Source organism: Brachycentrus maculatus, unplaced genomic scaffold, assembly GCF_059751285.1.
Source record: "Brachycentrus maculatus isolate JH-2025_06_01 unplaced genomic scaffold, ASM5975128v1 h1tg000173l, whole genome shotgun sequence".
NCBI lineage: Eukaryota > Metazoa > Arthropoda > Insecta > Trichoptera > Brachycentridae > Brachycentrus > Brachycentrus maculatus.
The window spans coordinates 2,410,001-2,426,093 of NW_028280926.1; the positions used below are offsets into that span (position 1 = coordinate 2,410,001).

Sequence of the window (16,093 nt, forward strand, 5' to 3'; positions counted from 1 at the left end):
GGGATAAAATATTCTTGCTATTATTGCTAATAGAATACAATAAAAAATATAAACTTATGTATTAGTTCTATAAGCGTATTGACTTATTGAATAAGTTTTTTAAACAATGTAATTAGGATAAATTCTCGATTTTACAATACGTATTTAAAAAAAATATTTACAGTCTTGGGGATTCTGCACAAGTTCTCCAGATTTTCTATATAAGTTAAAAAGTATTTTTTAAAATACATAGTAATACATGGTTACATACATAGTAAAAACTTCATGACACGCTTTTAATTATAAATTACATATTTATGATTAGTACCATAGTTTGTGCGGTCACGCTAGATTTAAATGAAGTCGTGGTAAACGGTACAATAATGGGTAAAACTTACACCTACATATGTGAATATTTTAACATTGTACGCCAGCGTACATTTTAAATGATTTATTTTACATTTTGACATCTTAACAAAAATGAAGAAGAATATGAAAGTTTGGGTATTTATAGGGCATATGACTTTACACACGTATAACAATCACCATACTACTAAAAAATGGAACTTATGCATACCATATGTCATAAATTTTATGATAATTTTATGATAGAATTCAGGAGAGCCATCTATGGTTAATTTGATAAGATTTTATTTAGCAGAGACCCCTGATCCTAACAGGATTATTTTACATATTGGGAAAAGCCTGAAAATATGATTTTCTATTTTTATGCAGCCTATAATTAGACCAGTACTTTTATTTACAATATTTTTGGGCGCATCCGAATCCTCGCTCAAAAATCAAAGGTTTTCCACTTAGGAGTTATTTTTACATAGTAGTCTTTTTACATCCATTGTAAAAATAACTCCTGAGTGAAGAAACCCAGATTTGTGAACCAAAATTTGGTTACCCTAAAAAATGTTGAGATTAAGATAAGAAAAAATATAATATTTCAACAATTTTAAATAAAAAGTGAAATATTTTTATATCTGAATAAAAATTTATTGTTTTATAACATTTTGCAAATAATTTGTTTCTACTTTATCTAAAATACCCTTATTCCATGTAAAAATACTTGAATATTTTAAATAAATAAATATGGCTGTTTTTATTAATATTTATTCTTAGAATTTTATTTTGTTGTTTATTGATACTCATAGCCGACATTTCAGGCTGTAAATTTCAACTAACAACGGTCTAATACTTTTAAAACAAATAAACAAAGTACTCAATTTAGAAAAATGCTTTCAAGAGAAATTGTAAACTCTATTTTTAAAATCAAATAAATGAAATGAAAAACAGTAATGCAAATTCCGAAAAACTTTTTCGTCTATTAGAAAATAGTAGTTCAAAGAGCTTTTTTTGGGTCGAATTACAAAAAATCTTTGAAATAAGAGATCCAGAGTTTAGATCAGATGCGAGAACATTTTTTTTGTTATATATTTCCAACATAAGATTTTTTATGGATTAACGTAAATATTTCCATTAAATACTATTTTCAGGTCACTCTAAGCGCTTTGTGTTTGAAAATTGTAATCAAGTTGTGGCAGAGTGTAGATCGAACCCAGAAAACTCTGATTAAGAGTTCGCGTCACTTGCCACAACCGACTTATCGTTACTCTACTGTGCTTAATTATCTTTATTGACACAAATTTAAGACGGTCTTCTGAAAACCTCTAATGACATGATTTTCTAAACATATGTATAAATAAATTTACTGGAAACAAAAGCAAGGATCCTCATATATACTGCATTGTCAATTTATCTCTCTAGGCTCTAGCTTTTTAGTGACCTTTTGAGACTGTATAAAAAAGAGTAAAAAACTACCCTTTTAATAAGTTAACTGCGTTTAATGTATCGCAAACAATCACGCTTACAAAATACCAATTTGAAAAACGCTTTTACTATATTAAAAATATGAATTTTCTTTTTTAGATTATTCACACACTATTCTCTTTGTGTGTAGCATTCACGCACGGTTCATGTTTACACTCGCTTAGAGGCAAGTGAGTATAAACACAAGTCATCGAAGTGACTCTGAAGTTTAGTTTACACTCGCAAATTATACATTCACAGATGAAATTTAATTGTCTTTTTTGTTTTTTTATTCATTATACATTGGCATATAATACTACGCCAAGACTTTACTTTCACAGTGATACCTACAGTATATTACTTACGCAATGATACTTTTAAGTCATTAGACTCATTGTTATCACTTTTGCGAAATACGCGCCTAGCGCGTATTTCGCACAGAGAAATGTTAGAAGTACGCGTCTAACGTGTTAAACCTTAGTTGCCCCGTTTGCTTTTACTTCGTAATCGTTTGCAACGATCTTCATCGGGACTTCAACGCACTCTTCCAAAGCCAGTGATTCCTTCCTTTGTCTGGCGTGATACGAGTCTCTATTGTGAAGAGTCATACTTCTGGATCGAATCATCTCTGTTTTCACAGAATCCACGCTCATGCTGGAGAAATGTCTCTGAGTGAAGCGTTCCCTCCTGATGGCTGCGATGTTGACATTCTTCAGCTTGTTCTCGTCTCCTTTGTAGGAGTAGGCATAGCAGGAATTGTATTTCTCGTACCTCAGCGGGCCGCAGCAAGACTTGGAGGTGATGATCGCCTTGAAGCCGGCTCGGAATTTGCGGTTGAAGAAGGCGTATATGATAGGGTTGATGCAGGAATTCGAGGCTCCAAGCCATTGGGTGACTGGGATGAGGGTCACGATGACGCTGTCCACGCTGCCCATGTCGGAGGTCAGGCTGAACTTGATAATGCAGAAGAGGACATACAGCGGTAGCCAGGAGAGAGCGAATGTGACGATAACTACAAGCAGCATTTTCAAGACCTGGGAACGGAAAACATTTTTTTAGCATCTTCATTATTAATTTATATATACAAAAGAAGAGAAGCATGGTGTTGGCAAAAGAAGAATGAATGTACGGCTAATCAGTGCTATGGACATGTTCGAATAGTGTTATACGGAATAATTGCAAGGTTAAGATCCATTTGATTGATTGTTTTCATTTTTTATTTTTTGCCATCTCATCAAAGATGAAGAAGAATATGGAAGTCTGGGCATTTACGGGGCTGACGACGGTCATAGGCTAGTTTAAGTGATCACTTTACACACGTGCAAGATTCACCAATTCTACCCATTATTGACAACCACACTACTCAAATTCTCGGAAGTTCTGTAATTGGAGATAATCCAGATTTTGTGAACAAGTGTTGGGACACAATCAAAATGTTGTAAAAAAATATTATTTTTTTAATGAAAAAATTGCCAGAATCTTTTCATTACTTTTTACCAATCAATTCTAATGTATGGAAGTATAGAGTCGGCAAAAGGATATATTAGAAGAAAAAATGCAGTTGAGATACGATCTCTCGGAGGAGCGTGTGACAAGACGATGTATGATAGACGTTTGAAAGGTGAAACAAGGAAATAATACAAGCTTGAAATAAGCATTATCGATAAAATTAAGAAAGCTGTGCTGAAATGGCTTTGGCACGTGAAACGAATGAGGGAAGAAAAAACAGTAAAACATTTGCCCCCTATTTATGAGGCGAATGTTGATGGAAATTGAAGCAGAGGAAGACCGAGTAAAATATGGCATGGTGGAGTATCCGCCTCCGTAGTGTAATGGTCGGCACTCTCAGCTACCGTTCTGGAGGTCCCGGGGTCGATTCCCAGGGGGGGTCAAATAAATATGAGTATTTTTTTTCCATTTTAATATTTATTCAATATTACCCTGGACTGGTACCTGAAGCGGAGGGCCGATCACCTTTCCTTCACGTGTAAACGATCAAGATAATACTGCGTTTATATGAAGCAGTGCCCTTTGCACCATTGGGGTGCGGATAAGGGTTTTATTGTTATTATGTTGTTGGAAATAAAAACAGAGGAAGACCGAGGAAAACATGGCGTGGTCGAGTGTTTCAAATACTTAACTGACCTTGACTTTACTCCTGTTGATGATGATCTGTCCGCACATCTCTCCCGGAAGTCTTCTCAGGGAGACCCTCCGCCAGATCTGCAAGTAGCACGCGGAGATGACGCACAGGGGGAACAGGTAACAGACTGTCAAGTTCGCCAAAACGAAGTAAAGCTTCTCACTCTCCTGACTAGGCCAAAGCTCTGTGCAAATCTGAGAACAAAGAAAGAATCATGTCTTGAATGTTTTCCGCAGATACTTTGTGGTACATTTTATAATATCTTTATAAAATTAATAGACTTTGTTTTCATAACTTTTTTTATTCATATTTTATTTAATTTTTCATTTAATTTTATTTTATTGGAAGGAAAAACAACAGCTACAATATATGATAAATCAGAACACAAAAAAAATCATGAGTACCAATTACAATTCTTCACACCTATGCATTAGAAGAGTGTATATATAAGAAGAGACATGAGACAAGGATGGGATAAAGAGAAAAGGAGATGACAGTGATAGGAAAAGAAGAAAAGGAAAGGATTGGGAATAGAATTACCCTTTTAGTTTAATAAGATTTCGAAAAATTTAGCTTTAAAGTTTTAAAGATTGGAGTAAAACATATCAAGGTGGATACAACATTCAATGAATTTCCCACAACTTCGATAAATAAAGGAATTTTTCAAATAGTTATTTGATGGTGCTGGATTATATAATTCTACCTACCGGTTTCAACAATACTTTGTTTTCTCAGGGGTTATTTTAAATATAAAAAAAAAACATTAAAAATATTAGAATACTTTCACAAAAAAAAACTTCCACATACTCCATAAAAATCCTAAACCAAAAAAAAATAGGGTTTTAGCTTTTTTTGTGAAAGTATTCTTATATTTTTAATGTTTTTTTATGTATTTAAAACAAACCCTGATGATGAAAATGTATAGTTGAAACCGGTAGGTTGAATTATATGAATAAAAAAAGTGGTGAAAACAAAGTGTATTCATTTTATAAAGATATTAAAAAATCATGTTTTTATTAATTCATTAATTCAAAAGAGTTCAAGAAGAGTTCTTTAAGGTGGTACTGACATGTGGAGCGAATGGATAACGAGAGGATGACTTAGAAAGTATATGTGGCGAATGTGAGCGAGAAAACAGAATGAGGATGGCTGAAAAAACCTTGGCACGATCAAATTAATCAGCACCTAAAATCTGGTGGTGTCAAAAAACTGCGTAGTCGGAGAGCATGTATGACTAGATGTTTGGATGTGAAGGAAGCGAGGAGTGTAGGACAGAAAAGTGTGGCGTTCTATTCTCTCTACGATATACAAAACAATAGATGGTTCATCTCAGTTATACAAATTTAAAATGTTCATTAATCATCAAATTAAATATATATTCTTTTGTTGTAAAAGTAGAGAAAAACAATTATATTCTCCATGTCGATTCCTCATAAAGGCATAACGATTGATTTTGAATACAACGAAATTCTTTTAAATGCATAATGCATCCTTGTCCTGTCATTACATTGTCAGCTGATTCCAGTTGTCATCTGTAATTTTTCCCATATTGCCTGATGGCTGGCAGTGTTCAGTATATTTACACATGATATTTTTCAGCTCCTCGAGCATAAACAGGTTTAAAAAAAACCATCGCGAAAAGATAGAGTAAAAGATACTCATAGATAAAATTGACAATATATTTCGCTTATCGGCCGGAAAATTTTCTGGAAGATTATTTATTTTCCGCTACCGTCTTTCTGATGGGGTGGAAATTATACAATATAATATGTCTACTTCAGCTTACTTAAGCAAAAAATATTCATTCCTGTTACCAAGTCATTGTAAATACAACGTCAGCGTTTCAGTACTGTCACACAGTCGGGCTTTGCATAAAATGTGCTCAAAGCGAAAATTCCCGAATGTTTTTGTACTATCGAATATATATATTCGTGAGAATACGTACGAGTATTTTGTCTTTGAAAAGAAAAATCATTTACGGGATGTTTGTTCAGTATATTACTTCGAAAACATGGAGACGGTGTATTGAGTACTTCTAAAAATACATATGAATTTTGGAGTGGGTAGTAGATTTAGGAGAGTAGAGTAGGTAAAAATATAAGATATAATGAATAAAACCCTTACCGCACCCCAATGGTGCATAGGGCACTGCTTCATATAAACGCAGTGTTATCTCGATCGATTACACATGAAGGAAAGGTGATCAGCCCTCCACTTCAGGTACCAGTCCAGTGTAATATTGAATAAATATTAGAGTGAAAAAATAACTTATATTTATTAAAATTTATTAAACACCCCTGGGAATCGAACCCGGGACCTCCAGAACGGTAGGCGAGCATGCTGACCATTACACTACGGAGGCAGACGGAGGTATAGAATTATCTTATTTTTATCTATTTCCTTAGACGTGCGCACACCACTGTCTCTTTCGTTGCCTTCTCCACCTGACGACATCTTCGATCTCGCATATTTCCCTGATCCTGGCGTTTCTTGTTCTCATTCATCTCGAATGCTCTTGCCTGATATGCTTCTTAGTCTTCATTTCTGACACGCTAAGCGCGTTTTTTGTGCAAACGGTATCCTCTCTACTTTCGATCCCAAAATGTAAAATAACTCATAAATGAGAAAACCCAAATTTGTGAACAGGTATTTGGGACATTTTGAGTGTGTCCAAATACTTGTTCACAAAATTTGGATTACCTCCAATTACTGGAGTTGTTTTCATATTTTTTTTTTACATCTCATCAAAGATGAAGAAGGATATGGAAGTTTGGGCATTTACGGGGCTGACGACTGTCATAGGGTGGTTTAAGTGATCACTTTAGACACGTGTAACATTCACCAATTCTACCCATTATTGGCAACCACAATACTCAAATTCTTGGAAGTTCTATATATGAACTAATTTTGAAACACTATTCTTGAATCACTAGAACTTCACTAGAGACATATATTGGTGAGATGAAAAGAACCAACCATTTTTAAACCAGCCTATGACGGTCGTCAGCCCCGTAAATGCCCAGGCTTCCATATTTTTCTTCATCTTTGATTGATGTAAAAAAATAATAAAAAATAATAGGTATTTGGACATACTCAAAACGTTGTGAAGAAACAAATGTTAAATATAAACGTTAAAAATGTTAAAACAACAGGGTTAAATTTCAGGGATTTTTTATTTATTTAAACAATAAATAATTTAGAACAGACTGTACTATCTGCCCATTTAGATGAAAGAAGAATAACTCTACATACTCCCAATATTGGTTTTATACGAGTATTTTTTGTTCCCTCAGTCGCGTTCCTTCTCCTCTGGGAGGACCGGCTTATGCCCAAAGCTTATTAGAGTCCAGATACTTATCGCGACCGTTTGGAAAGCTCTGTATCTGAAATACACACTCGTACATAGCACTGAATGCCCGATAGGCGTTTAAGATAATACAACGTACACAGTTTGTCAAATAAAGTGTCATGCAACTCTTCCACGCCGTGTCTAAGGTGAGGTCCGCACGATTTTGTATATATTTTGATGTGTGTATATATAACACACACACATATACACACATCGCTCACTCCTTTCAACAACGTAATAAATTTTAAACTAGATTTTTCAGGAGATCGTTTTTACAGTTTAAGAATATAATAAAATGTAGTAAAAATAATATCAAGCCACATATTGAACTTTTTACTGTGCAACATATCTTTTCTTGAATGTTGATAACTTTATTTTAACCACTTTTTTATTACATTAACACTTTAACCAACCGGTTTCGACAAGAACCTTGTCATTATCAGGGTTTATTAAATTCTAAAACATTAAACATTAAAATACTCATAATTAATTACATTCCCTTACCAAAAACTCCATAAAAAATCGTAAATGTTATTTTTAATAAAAATAACATTTATAATTTTCCTCCTTTCTGGAGGTCCCGGGTTCGATTTCCAGGGAGGGAATCAAATTAATATAAGTGATTTTTTCACTCTAATATTTATTCAATATTACCCTGGACTGGTATTTGAAGCGGAGGGCTGATCACCTTTCCTTCATATGTTAACGATCAAGATAACACTGTGATTATACTTGATAATACATGTTTAAAATAATCACTTAAAACACCCTTTGATAAGTAGCAAACCCTTTTAAATACCAAGACGTCCATATTCTTCATTACTTGTGTTAAGATATCTAAAATGTCAATGATAACTCCTATGTTGACAAAATCCAGATTCACCTAAAAATGTTTGGTAATACTTCAATCACAATATTGGGATGTTTTACCAGTTTATCCTACGAACTTTTTGAGTGACGTTCACGAATATAATAGAAAGAGTACTACTAATACAACGCGTTTTCTCTGTATTATTGAAACGAAGAAAAACATCTCGTTATCATCCTTCATTATAATGACGAATATATCCACGAATCATCTTTCATTATAATAATTTATATCTGGCTTTTATAATGCTTAAATCAACAACAAACAGAATCTAGGATGACATACAGAGGAAATTAGCGCTAATTTTCTTTGGCATTGAGTACCAATTAGCGTGTCAGGTAAACATATAATAAATACATGTAGTGGAGACAAACATTTCTCTAATAATACGCCTACAAAATCTAAGAAGGCAAGAGTATATATTTAAGATTGTCACAAGGCAAGAGTCTGCGTTTAAGAAAATAATTAAGGGGGAACTCGCACACTGGATGATTCAGTAAGCGATCGGATGTCTGATGTGACTCTGCGCACAATAAAATAAATTTTATATTATTATTATTATTATAAGTATTTTTTTTAAACATTTCAATTATTCTTTTCTTTTCAAAATCATATATCTATTTCGATGAAAAACTTTAAAAAAAAATCATACCTTGGTTTAAATAAATTTCAGTTGCAAGCTATTAAGTTGGCTTTAAAGTAATAAAATAATTTTTGGAGTTTGTCGATTTAAAAAAAAAATCTGCATTGTATTCCACTTAGAAGTTTTTTACATATCCAGATTTTTTTAAATATACCTCGATTCTTCTTCTTCTTCTTCTTCAAACCCTTACCCGCACCTCAATTGTGCATAGGGTACTGCATCATATAAACGCAGTATTATCTTGATCGTTAACATATGAAGGAAAGCCCTCCGTTTCACATACCAGTCTAGAGTAATATTGAATGATATGTCTACATGAGAATAATATAATATGTCTAGATTAATGAAGGTATTGTAGTTTATAGAGACTTGAGTATAGGTCCGCAAAATTAAGATCTTTAAGAAAGAAAATTTGCGAACATGTGAGATCGCTGAACGCTGATGAAAATATTGGATACGGTGAAACATCAGACATTCGAAAGAATTTTAGATAAATTGGACAATGTTGAAGAAAAAGTGATAATCAAAAGTTACCCCTTACCCTTCACACTCCCCACCTACATCACTTTAGGGAATGGATACTTTTTGTAATTTAGAACTACACCACTGATTACTTACACGTATGTAAATAATATAAATCTTAAATTTTACCAGGGTATTGAACAGGAAGAGAATTGGGTAGGAATACACCAAAGTAGTAAATTGTAACCAAGATACTACATGATATCCTATGATATCCCATGATATCCTAGTTAACTAAGACAGCGTTGGCATTCCTACGTACAGGACCAACCTGCTGATGATTATGCCAGTGGGAAGAGCTATCACGCCGGATATTGATCTTCTCAATATTATTAATATTTAAAGCATTTACTTTGTGGTTAGTCATTTTTACTTATTTATTTTTTTACAAAAATGTTAATAAAATTAGTATATAACCACTCACCGAGATTTTTACGTCTACCGGTTTCGAGACGTACCCGTCTCTTCGTCAGGACAATCACTAACACAGCATGCAAACAATACTACCCTTCACCACCATAGCACCATTTATACACTCAAAACTACACAAAATGTCTAACACATGCGATTTTTGGTCGACCCGAAGACCAACATGCACTATAGTTTTCAATACAGACATGCGTTACGAGCCGAGGTTAAACGTATATTAGAATTAGACTAGGAATCGAATCTACTTATATACTTGTAGGATGAGAGGAGTGGGGGGGGTTCGAATTGGATATTAACGAACACGATTCGTCAATATCCAATTCGAACCCCACCCACTCCTCTCATCCTACAATTATGTAAGTAGATTCGATTCCTAGTCTAATTCTAATATACGTTTAACGAACACGATTCGTCAATATCCAATTCGAACCCCACCCACTCCTCTCATCCTACAAGTATATAAGTAGATTCGATTCCTAGTCGAATTCTAATATACGTTTAACCTCGGCTCGTAACGCATGTCTGTATTGAAAACTATAGTGCATGTTGGTCTTCGGGTCGACCAAAAATCGCATGTGTTAGACATTTTGTGTAGTTTTGAGTGTGTAAATGGTGCTATGGTGGTGAAGGGTAGTATTGTTTGCATGCTGTGTTAGTGATTGTCCTGACGAAGAGACGGGTACGTCTCGAAACCGGTAGACGTAAAAATCTCGGTGAGTGGTTATGTACTAATTTTATTAACATTTTTGTAAAAAAATAAATAAGTAAAGGATATTGATCTGTTCCATGTGTCTGAGGGAGTATTCCGAACCGAAATTCTTCTAAATTTTTAACAGGAGTATTCTTGCTTACTTTAAAATTTTAAGTGTTGATATATACGCCTTAAATTTTAGTTTGTAATGTAAATGTTAATCAATTTTGAAGATGGGATATAAATTTTGCATTGTAATAACAGAACTAGTCAAATTAATAATTAAGAGGTGTTAGAAATAAAAAAAAGCGGTTAAACAAAAATGAAATATAATTAATAACCACATAAACGTTAGTCAAAGTCCTATTTTTAATATTTTTCCCATAAAATCATACCCAACCTAAACAGAGTTATCCCCTTCCTTGCTCTTACCCCTCCTTAAAACACCATTACCCCCACCCCTACCCTTTTGAAACCCAACAACTTGTACACTGTTTCTTTTTATATATATATTTAGTAATAAATGTAACCCTGAAGAGGGCAACAGGTTGTTGCCGAAACTAGTTGGTTAATAAAAATGTGAGTGGATCAAAACACAAAGTATTTTTATTTCTCGAAATAATATATCAATATGATCCACAAAGTAAATGCTTTCAATATTCCAAACATAAATGTTAATTATTACTGAATAAATTGAAATGAATTGAATTGAAATTTAACCGTAAACTTAGTTCATATCCGAGTTACAAATGAGAGAATTTCACTAATCAGAGTTCGTGATATTTTGAAGTGGCGAGTATACTGCCATTATTTTTTTCTTTTAAAAATAATTGTTTACGAAAAAAAAAACATTTCGACGTCTAGGCTAAGGGTAATGTTCCAAATGAATTACATTTTCCTGCGCTTTACTTTGGACTTAAGATGACGTATCTCAAAAACAAAAAAATGCGGAGTATTTCATTTTGTTTCACCTTCAAAGCTTTAAAGAAAACGTTCCACTAAAAAGGAATCCACAATTTTTGCCATGTAATGTGATGCAAAGTCACCCCTAAAGAATTCTCTCTTGTTAGAAAAACATGTTTTATGCTTTGGCATAGTAACAAATATTTTACTTATATTTGTACTAGTCATTTATCACACTGCTTCCTCGCATAGGTAGGCAGAGAGGAATAAATGCTAAAGCACTGTTTTTACAATCAATTACAAATTTCTTCTACATTCATAAACTGACTCTTGACCTGACTACGATTATAAGTTTATATAATTAAAAATTTATATCGATGTCATGCAATTAAAACGGCCAAATGACGCAAGGTATTTCAGATATACCAGCATCATCCAATAATAAATATTTATTTAATATGTGGTTTCATTATTCAATGATTTATTGGATAATGGAAGGTTGAACAACTTTATCGCATAATAATCAAAGTTTTTTTTTACCAAAACGTATGTATTATGGTGATTTTATTTGATGTGTTTCTGAGTTTTAAATCTTGTATATCTATCTACGTTTCCATAATGAAAAAAATAGTTTCCAAATTAATTAGTGAAGTGTTTATTAAAAGAAATTACTTTATCATATCACATTTAATAAATCTCTTTAATAAATCTAATATTTTCGTTTAATGAAAAGTATTTACCGATGTTTGAAGTGGATTCGGAGTTGTGTTGATAAATAACATCGCATGTTGTTAGTAAAAAAGGGATAGCTAAAAACGACATTGTTACAGCCGGATAGTGTCCCAGACAGTAAGCAAAAACTTCTACTAAGTTTGAAAGTAAATATAACATACTTCATGATGAACTAAGCATCGATTTGTCATATTAAAAAATAATTTAATAAGACTCAGTATGAAACCAGAGTACAGTAGAAATTATACAACGATTTTTTTGTGATATACGAATATACATATGAAGGTAATGTGACAAATATAAGTACCCAAATGTATGTAAATTTAACTGAATTTAAATAAACCAGAAAAACGGATATCGTTGATTGCGTGGCAAGATACAAGTTTCCCATAGGCGGTACTTGTTTCAAGATAGGACCCCACAAGGTGGACCCTTAAATTTTTCAGATGAAGACTTTAGGAGAATAAAAAAGGTGTCAAAAGACTTCAAAAAAGATGGTCAGACGACATAACGCTGTGAGGGAAAGAAATTGGCAACAAACAGCAACAGACCAAAAAAATATGAGGATACGGAAGAAGTAATAAGGGAAATAAGGCTAAACAAGATATAAATTAAAGAATAACTATATAAACGTTAGTTTCTTCAAATTTTTAAATCTCTTGAAAGATGCTGCTGAGAATTCACAAATGAACGAAAGTATATATGAAGGATATAAACAATATACAAGTTCAAAAAATAGAGTGGTGTAGTTGTCAATCATGGATAGAATAGTGAATGTGACACGTGTATTAAGTGATCACATAAACAAGCTTATGAAAGCTTGTAAGCCTAGTAAGTACCTAGACTTCCATTTTGTTCTTATTCTTCATCTACAACATTTTGAGTGTGTCCAAATACTTGTTCACAAAATCTGGATTACCTCCAATTATAGGAGTTATTTTCATATTCTTTTTTAACACCTCATCAAAGATGAAGAAGAACATGGAATATTCCAATATTTCTAATATTCCATATTCTTCTTCATCTTTGATGAGATGTTAAAAAATAATATGAAAATAACTCCTATAATTGGAGGTAATCCAGATTTTGTGAACAAGTATTTGGACACACTCAAAATGTTGTAAATAAATTATCTGGTCAACTTATAAGCTTAATATAATAAAAATGAAAATGGTATTTTCTGGCGTTTCTCATGTGTGTGATTATAATTCAGGATTCGGACCTCACATACTAATATAAGAGTTTCTGCTTAGTAAAAAGCTTCTTTACATCTCACCAATAGATGTCTCTAGTGAAGTTCTAGTGATTCAAGAACAAGGTTTCTAAATTGGTTCATATATATAGAACATCCAAGAATTTGAGTAGTGTGGTTGTCAATAATGGGTAGAATTGGTGAATGTTACACGTGTGTAAAGTGATCACTTAAACCAGCCTATGACGGTCGTCAGCCACGTAAATGCCCAGACTTCCATATTCTTCTTCATCTTTGATGAGATGTCAAAAAATAATATGATTTATTTTCAGTTGGTTTGCGTGTTTTTGATGTATTTTTTTATATTTACCTTCCCCATCCTTAATAGCCTTACCTGCAGTCAAGCCTCTAAAAGTAAAGGCTTTGCGAGTTATTCCTTAAAAATCTTTTACGGTGTTTGCAGTGATGTTTGCACCAAAACACGTGTCACTATAGATTTCAATAAATAGTGGTATTGAAATCAAAAGCAAAATGGAAAGATAAATAACCACAAACTGACTGCCAATTCAATTACTGAAATTAAATTTTTGTAACGACATTCCCAACTGAAGTGAAGTAGGAATACAACGAATTTAAATTACATTTTTGCACTACTTTTATTGCAAAACCGACTGTACATTTAATTTATTATTATTTTTTGGCTTGGTTTAAAAACTGAAGCAAAACGAAATTGCCAAAAAAAACAAAATTTATTCCGTAGATATTTTATTTCAAAGCAATAAAATATTTTACTTTTTTCATATCATATGTATAAAAATTACGTGTGGTTGGTAGGAAAGCAGAAATTACAGAAACGTTAAGACGTGCAAGGAAAAATGGTAAAGAAATTTGAAAATGTCAATGTATAAAAACGTAGACGTAGATATACGGTATGAAAAAATATCGTTTGATATTTTATAGAAAACGATATTTTCAGTAGATAGTGCGTATACGTGTCATATTGAAGAATATGAATAGGTCGGCATTGAAATGTTTGCAAGGAACGTGCCCATAGGTTCGAAAATGTCATTTTAGTACCTTACAATCTTATACTCAGTATTGATCATTATTTTTGGCATTAAAAATGGCCCTGTTGTAATAAATTTACAGTCATTGTTCAGAGTGTCTGTCTATAGCGTAAAAGTAGATGATGAAAATATTAATTTCCACCGTATAGATTAAGTAAAGGAATTTAAAGAAGAAACAAAATAAAAATATATTTTGTAAAACAAAAGTATCGTTAACTTTCTGGTATGATAATATAACACTCTCTTTACCATTCATCGTTCACTTCGTATATAATACCACTTTAAAAAACACTATTTTGTGACAACCGGTTTCGGAATAATCATTCCATTATCAGGTCAAATACAGATTTAAGTGAAATTGTTACGACACTTTGAGTATGTCCATATACTTGTTTAGAAAAAGTGGATAATCTCCAATTATATAAAAATTTGTAATTGGAGATCATCCAGATTTTGCGAACAACAATTTGCGTCGTAACAATTTCACTTTAATCTATATTTGACCTGATAATGGAATGATTATTCCGAAACCGGTAGTCACGAAGTAGTGTTTTATATTGGTTTTAAATAAAGTGAACGGTAAATGATAAGAATAGTGTTTGAATAAAAATTAGTTAGTATTATATCAAGTTAAATGTTTACATAAACAAGGTTTTAAAAGCAGGTTGAATAATAAATCCTTCCCAAAAGCCCATAAATGATTATTTCGCCTAACTGCAAAAACTGCTGCAGATGCAGTGCTTATTTTGAAAGTCTCATAAGTCCCTTAAATACACTCGTTTATTCATTTGCTTTTCAATGTCTAGTAGTACGTTATACCCAGTTAAGCTTTTGAGCTTTTAGCGCAAGTGGGTATAAAGTATGAAGTATAAAGCTCCTCACTCCGAGATAATATTCCCTGAAAGCTAAGGTGGAAAACTAAAGACGACGTTTCGTCGATGATTTAACCCTTTGCGAACGACTTATCTTATGCTCTAATGAATGGGAAATTATTTGAATAAGGTAGTTACTTCAAAGAGAGCAATAGTTTAGAACAATTACTTCAAGTTGATTTTCTCAGAACTACGAATTTTGTAAAAGGCTTTAAGAGGCTTCGTAATGTGTTTTAATATAAACTTTGTACTTTGATAGGATTGTGAAATTAAATAAAAATAAATAAATCATGAATTGAATTTCAGTATACTCTCAAGGGACTCGTACACATTACAGTATCCAAATTACACTAGCTTGTATAAGTACGGCCTATGCAAACCTAATTTTTCTAGTCTTTGCTGCTATTTCCTTTTTCTTCATGCTTTAGTTACTCCATGTGATTTATAAATTATGTTTTGAAGAATGTAAGAATAGTGGATATTACAAAGTATATGAAATGCTCGCCTAAACAAGCCAATGATATATATTAAGCTTTATAAATACTTCGAGGTCCATAGAAGCGTTTTGATGAATTTCTTCATTTATGATAAAATATTAATAAAATCTATTTATTAAAGTAAAATCAGTTCATAAAAGAGTCAAATAAAAATATATTTATTGTTATCGTTATAACTATTATTTTTAACAACAAAATCTTAAAATACATGACAAATACCCTTAGTAAAAATAATATGCGAACAACGACTTTGGGAATATCTTTCCACAGAAAAATATTTATTTGATTTCGATATTTTTTATACTGTTATATATGAATAGTTTATTAAAATTGTATTTTTTAAAGATATTGACATATTTATGGTGTTATAACATACGACTAAAAATATGAC

General features: G+C 32.4%; 1 protein-coding gene across 1 annotated transcript in view; it reads right to left on the reverse strand.

The window, feature by feature from the left end:
- Positions 1-2,087: 2,087 nt before the first annotated feature.
- Positions 2,088-16,093, reverse strand: part of LOC148308217 (neuropeptide SIFamide receptor-like) — an 89,887-nt gene continuing 75,881 nt past the window's right edge. Inside the window, exons 4-5 of the mRNA XM_088262143.1 lie at positions 3,940-4,131; positions 2,088-2,828 (exon numbers count right to left, since the gene is read on the reverse strand). Coding sequence (XP_088118269.1) covers positions 2,265-2,828; positions 3,940-4,131 — 756 coding nt within the window. The 3' untranslated portion in view covers positions 2,088-2,264. The remainder of the gene's footprint in view (positions 2,829-3,939; positions 4,132-16,093) is intronic.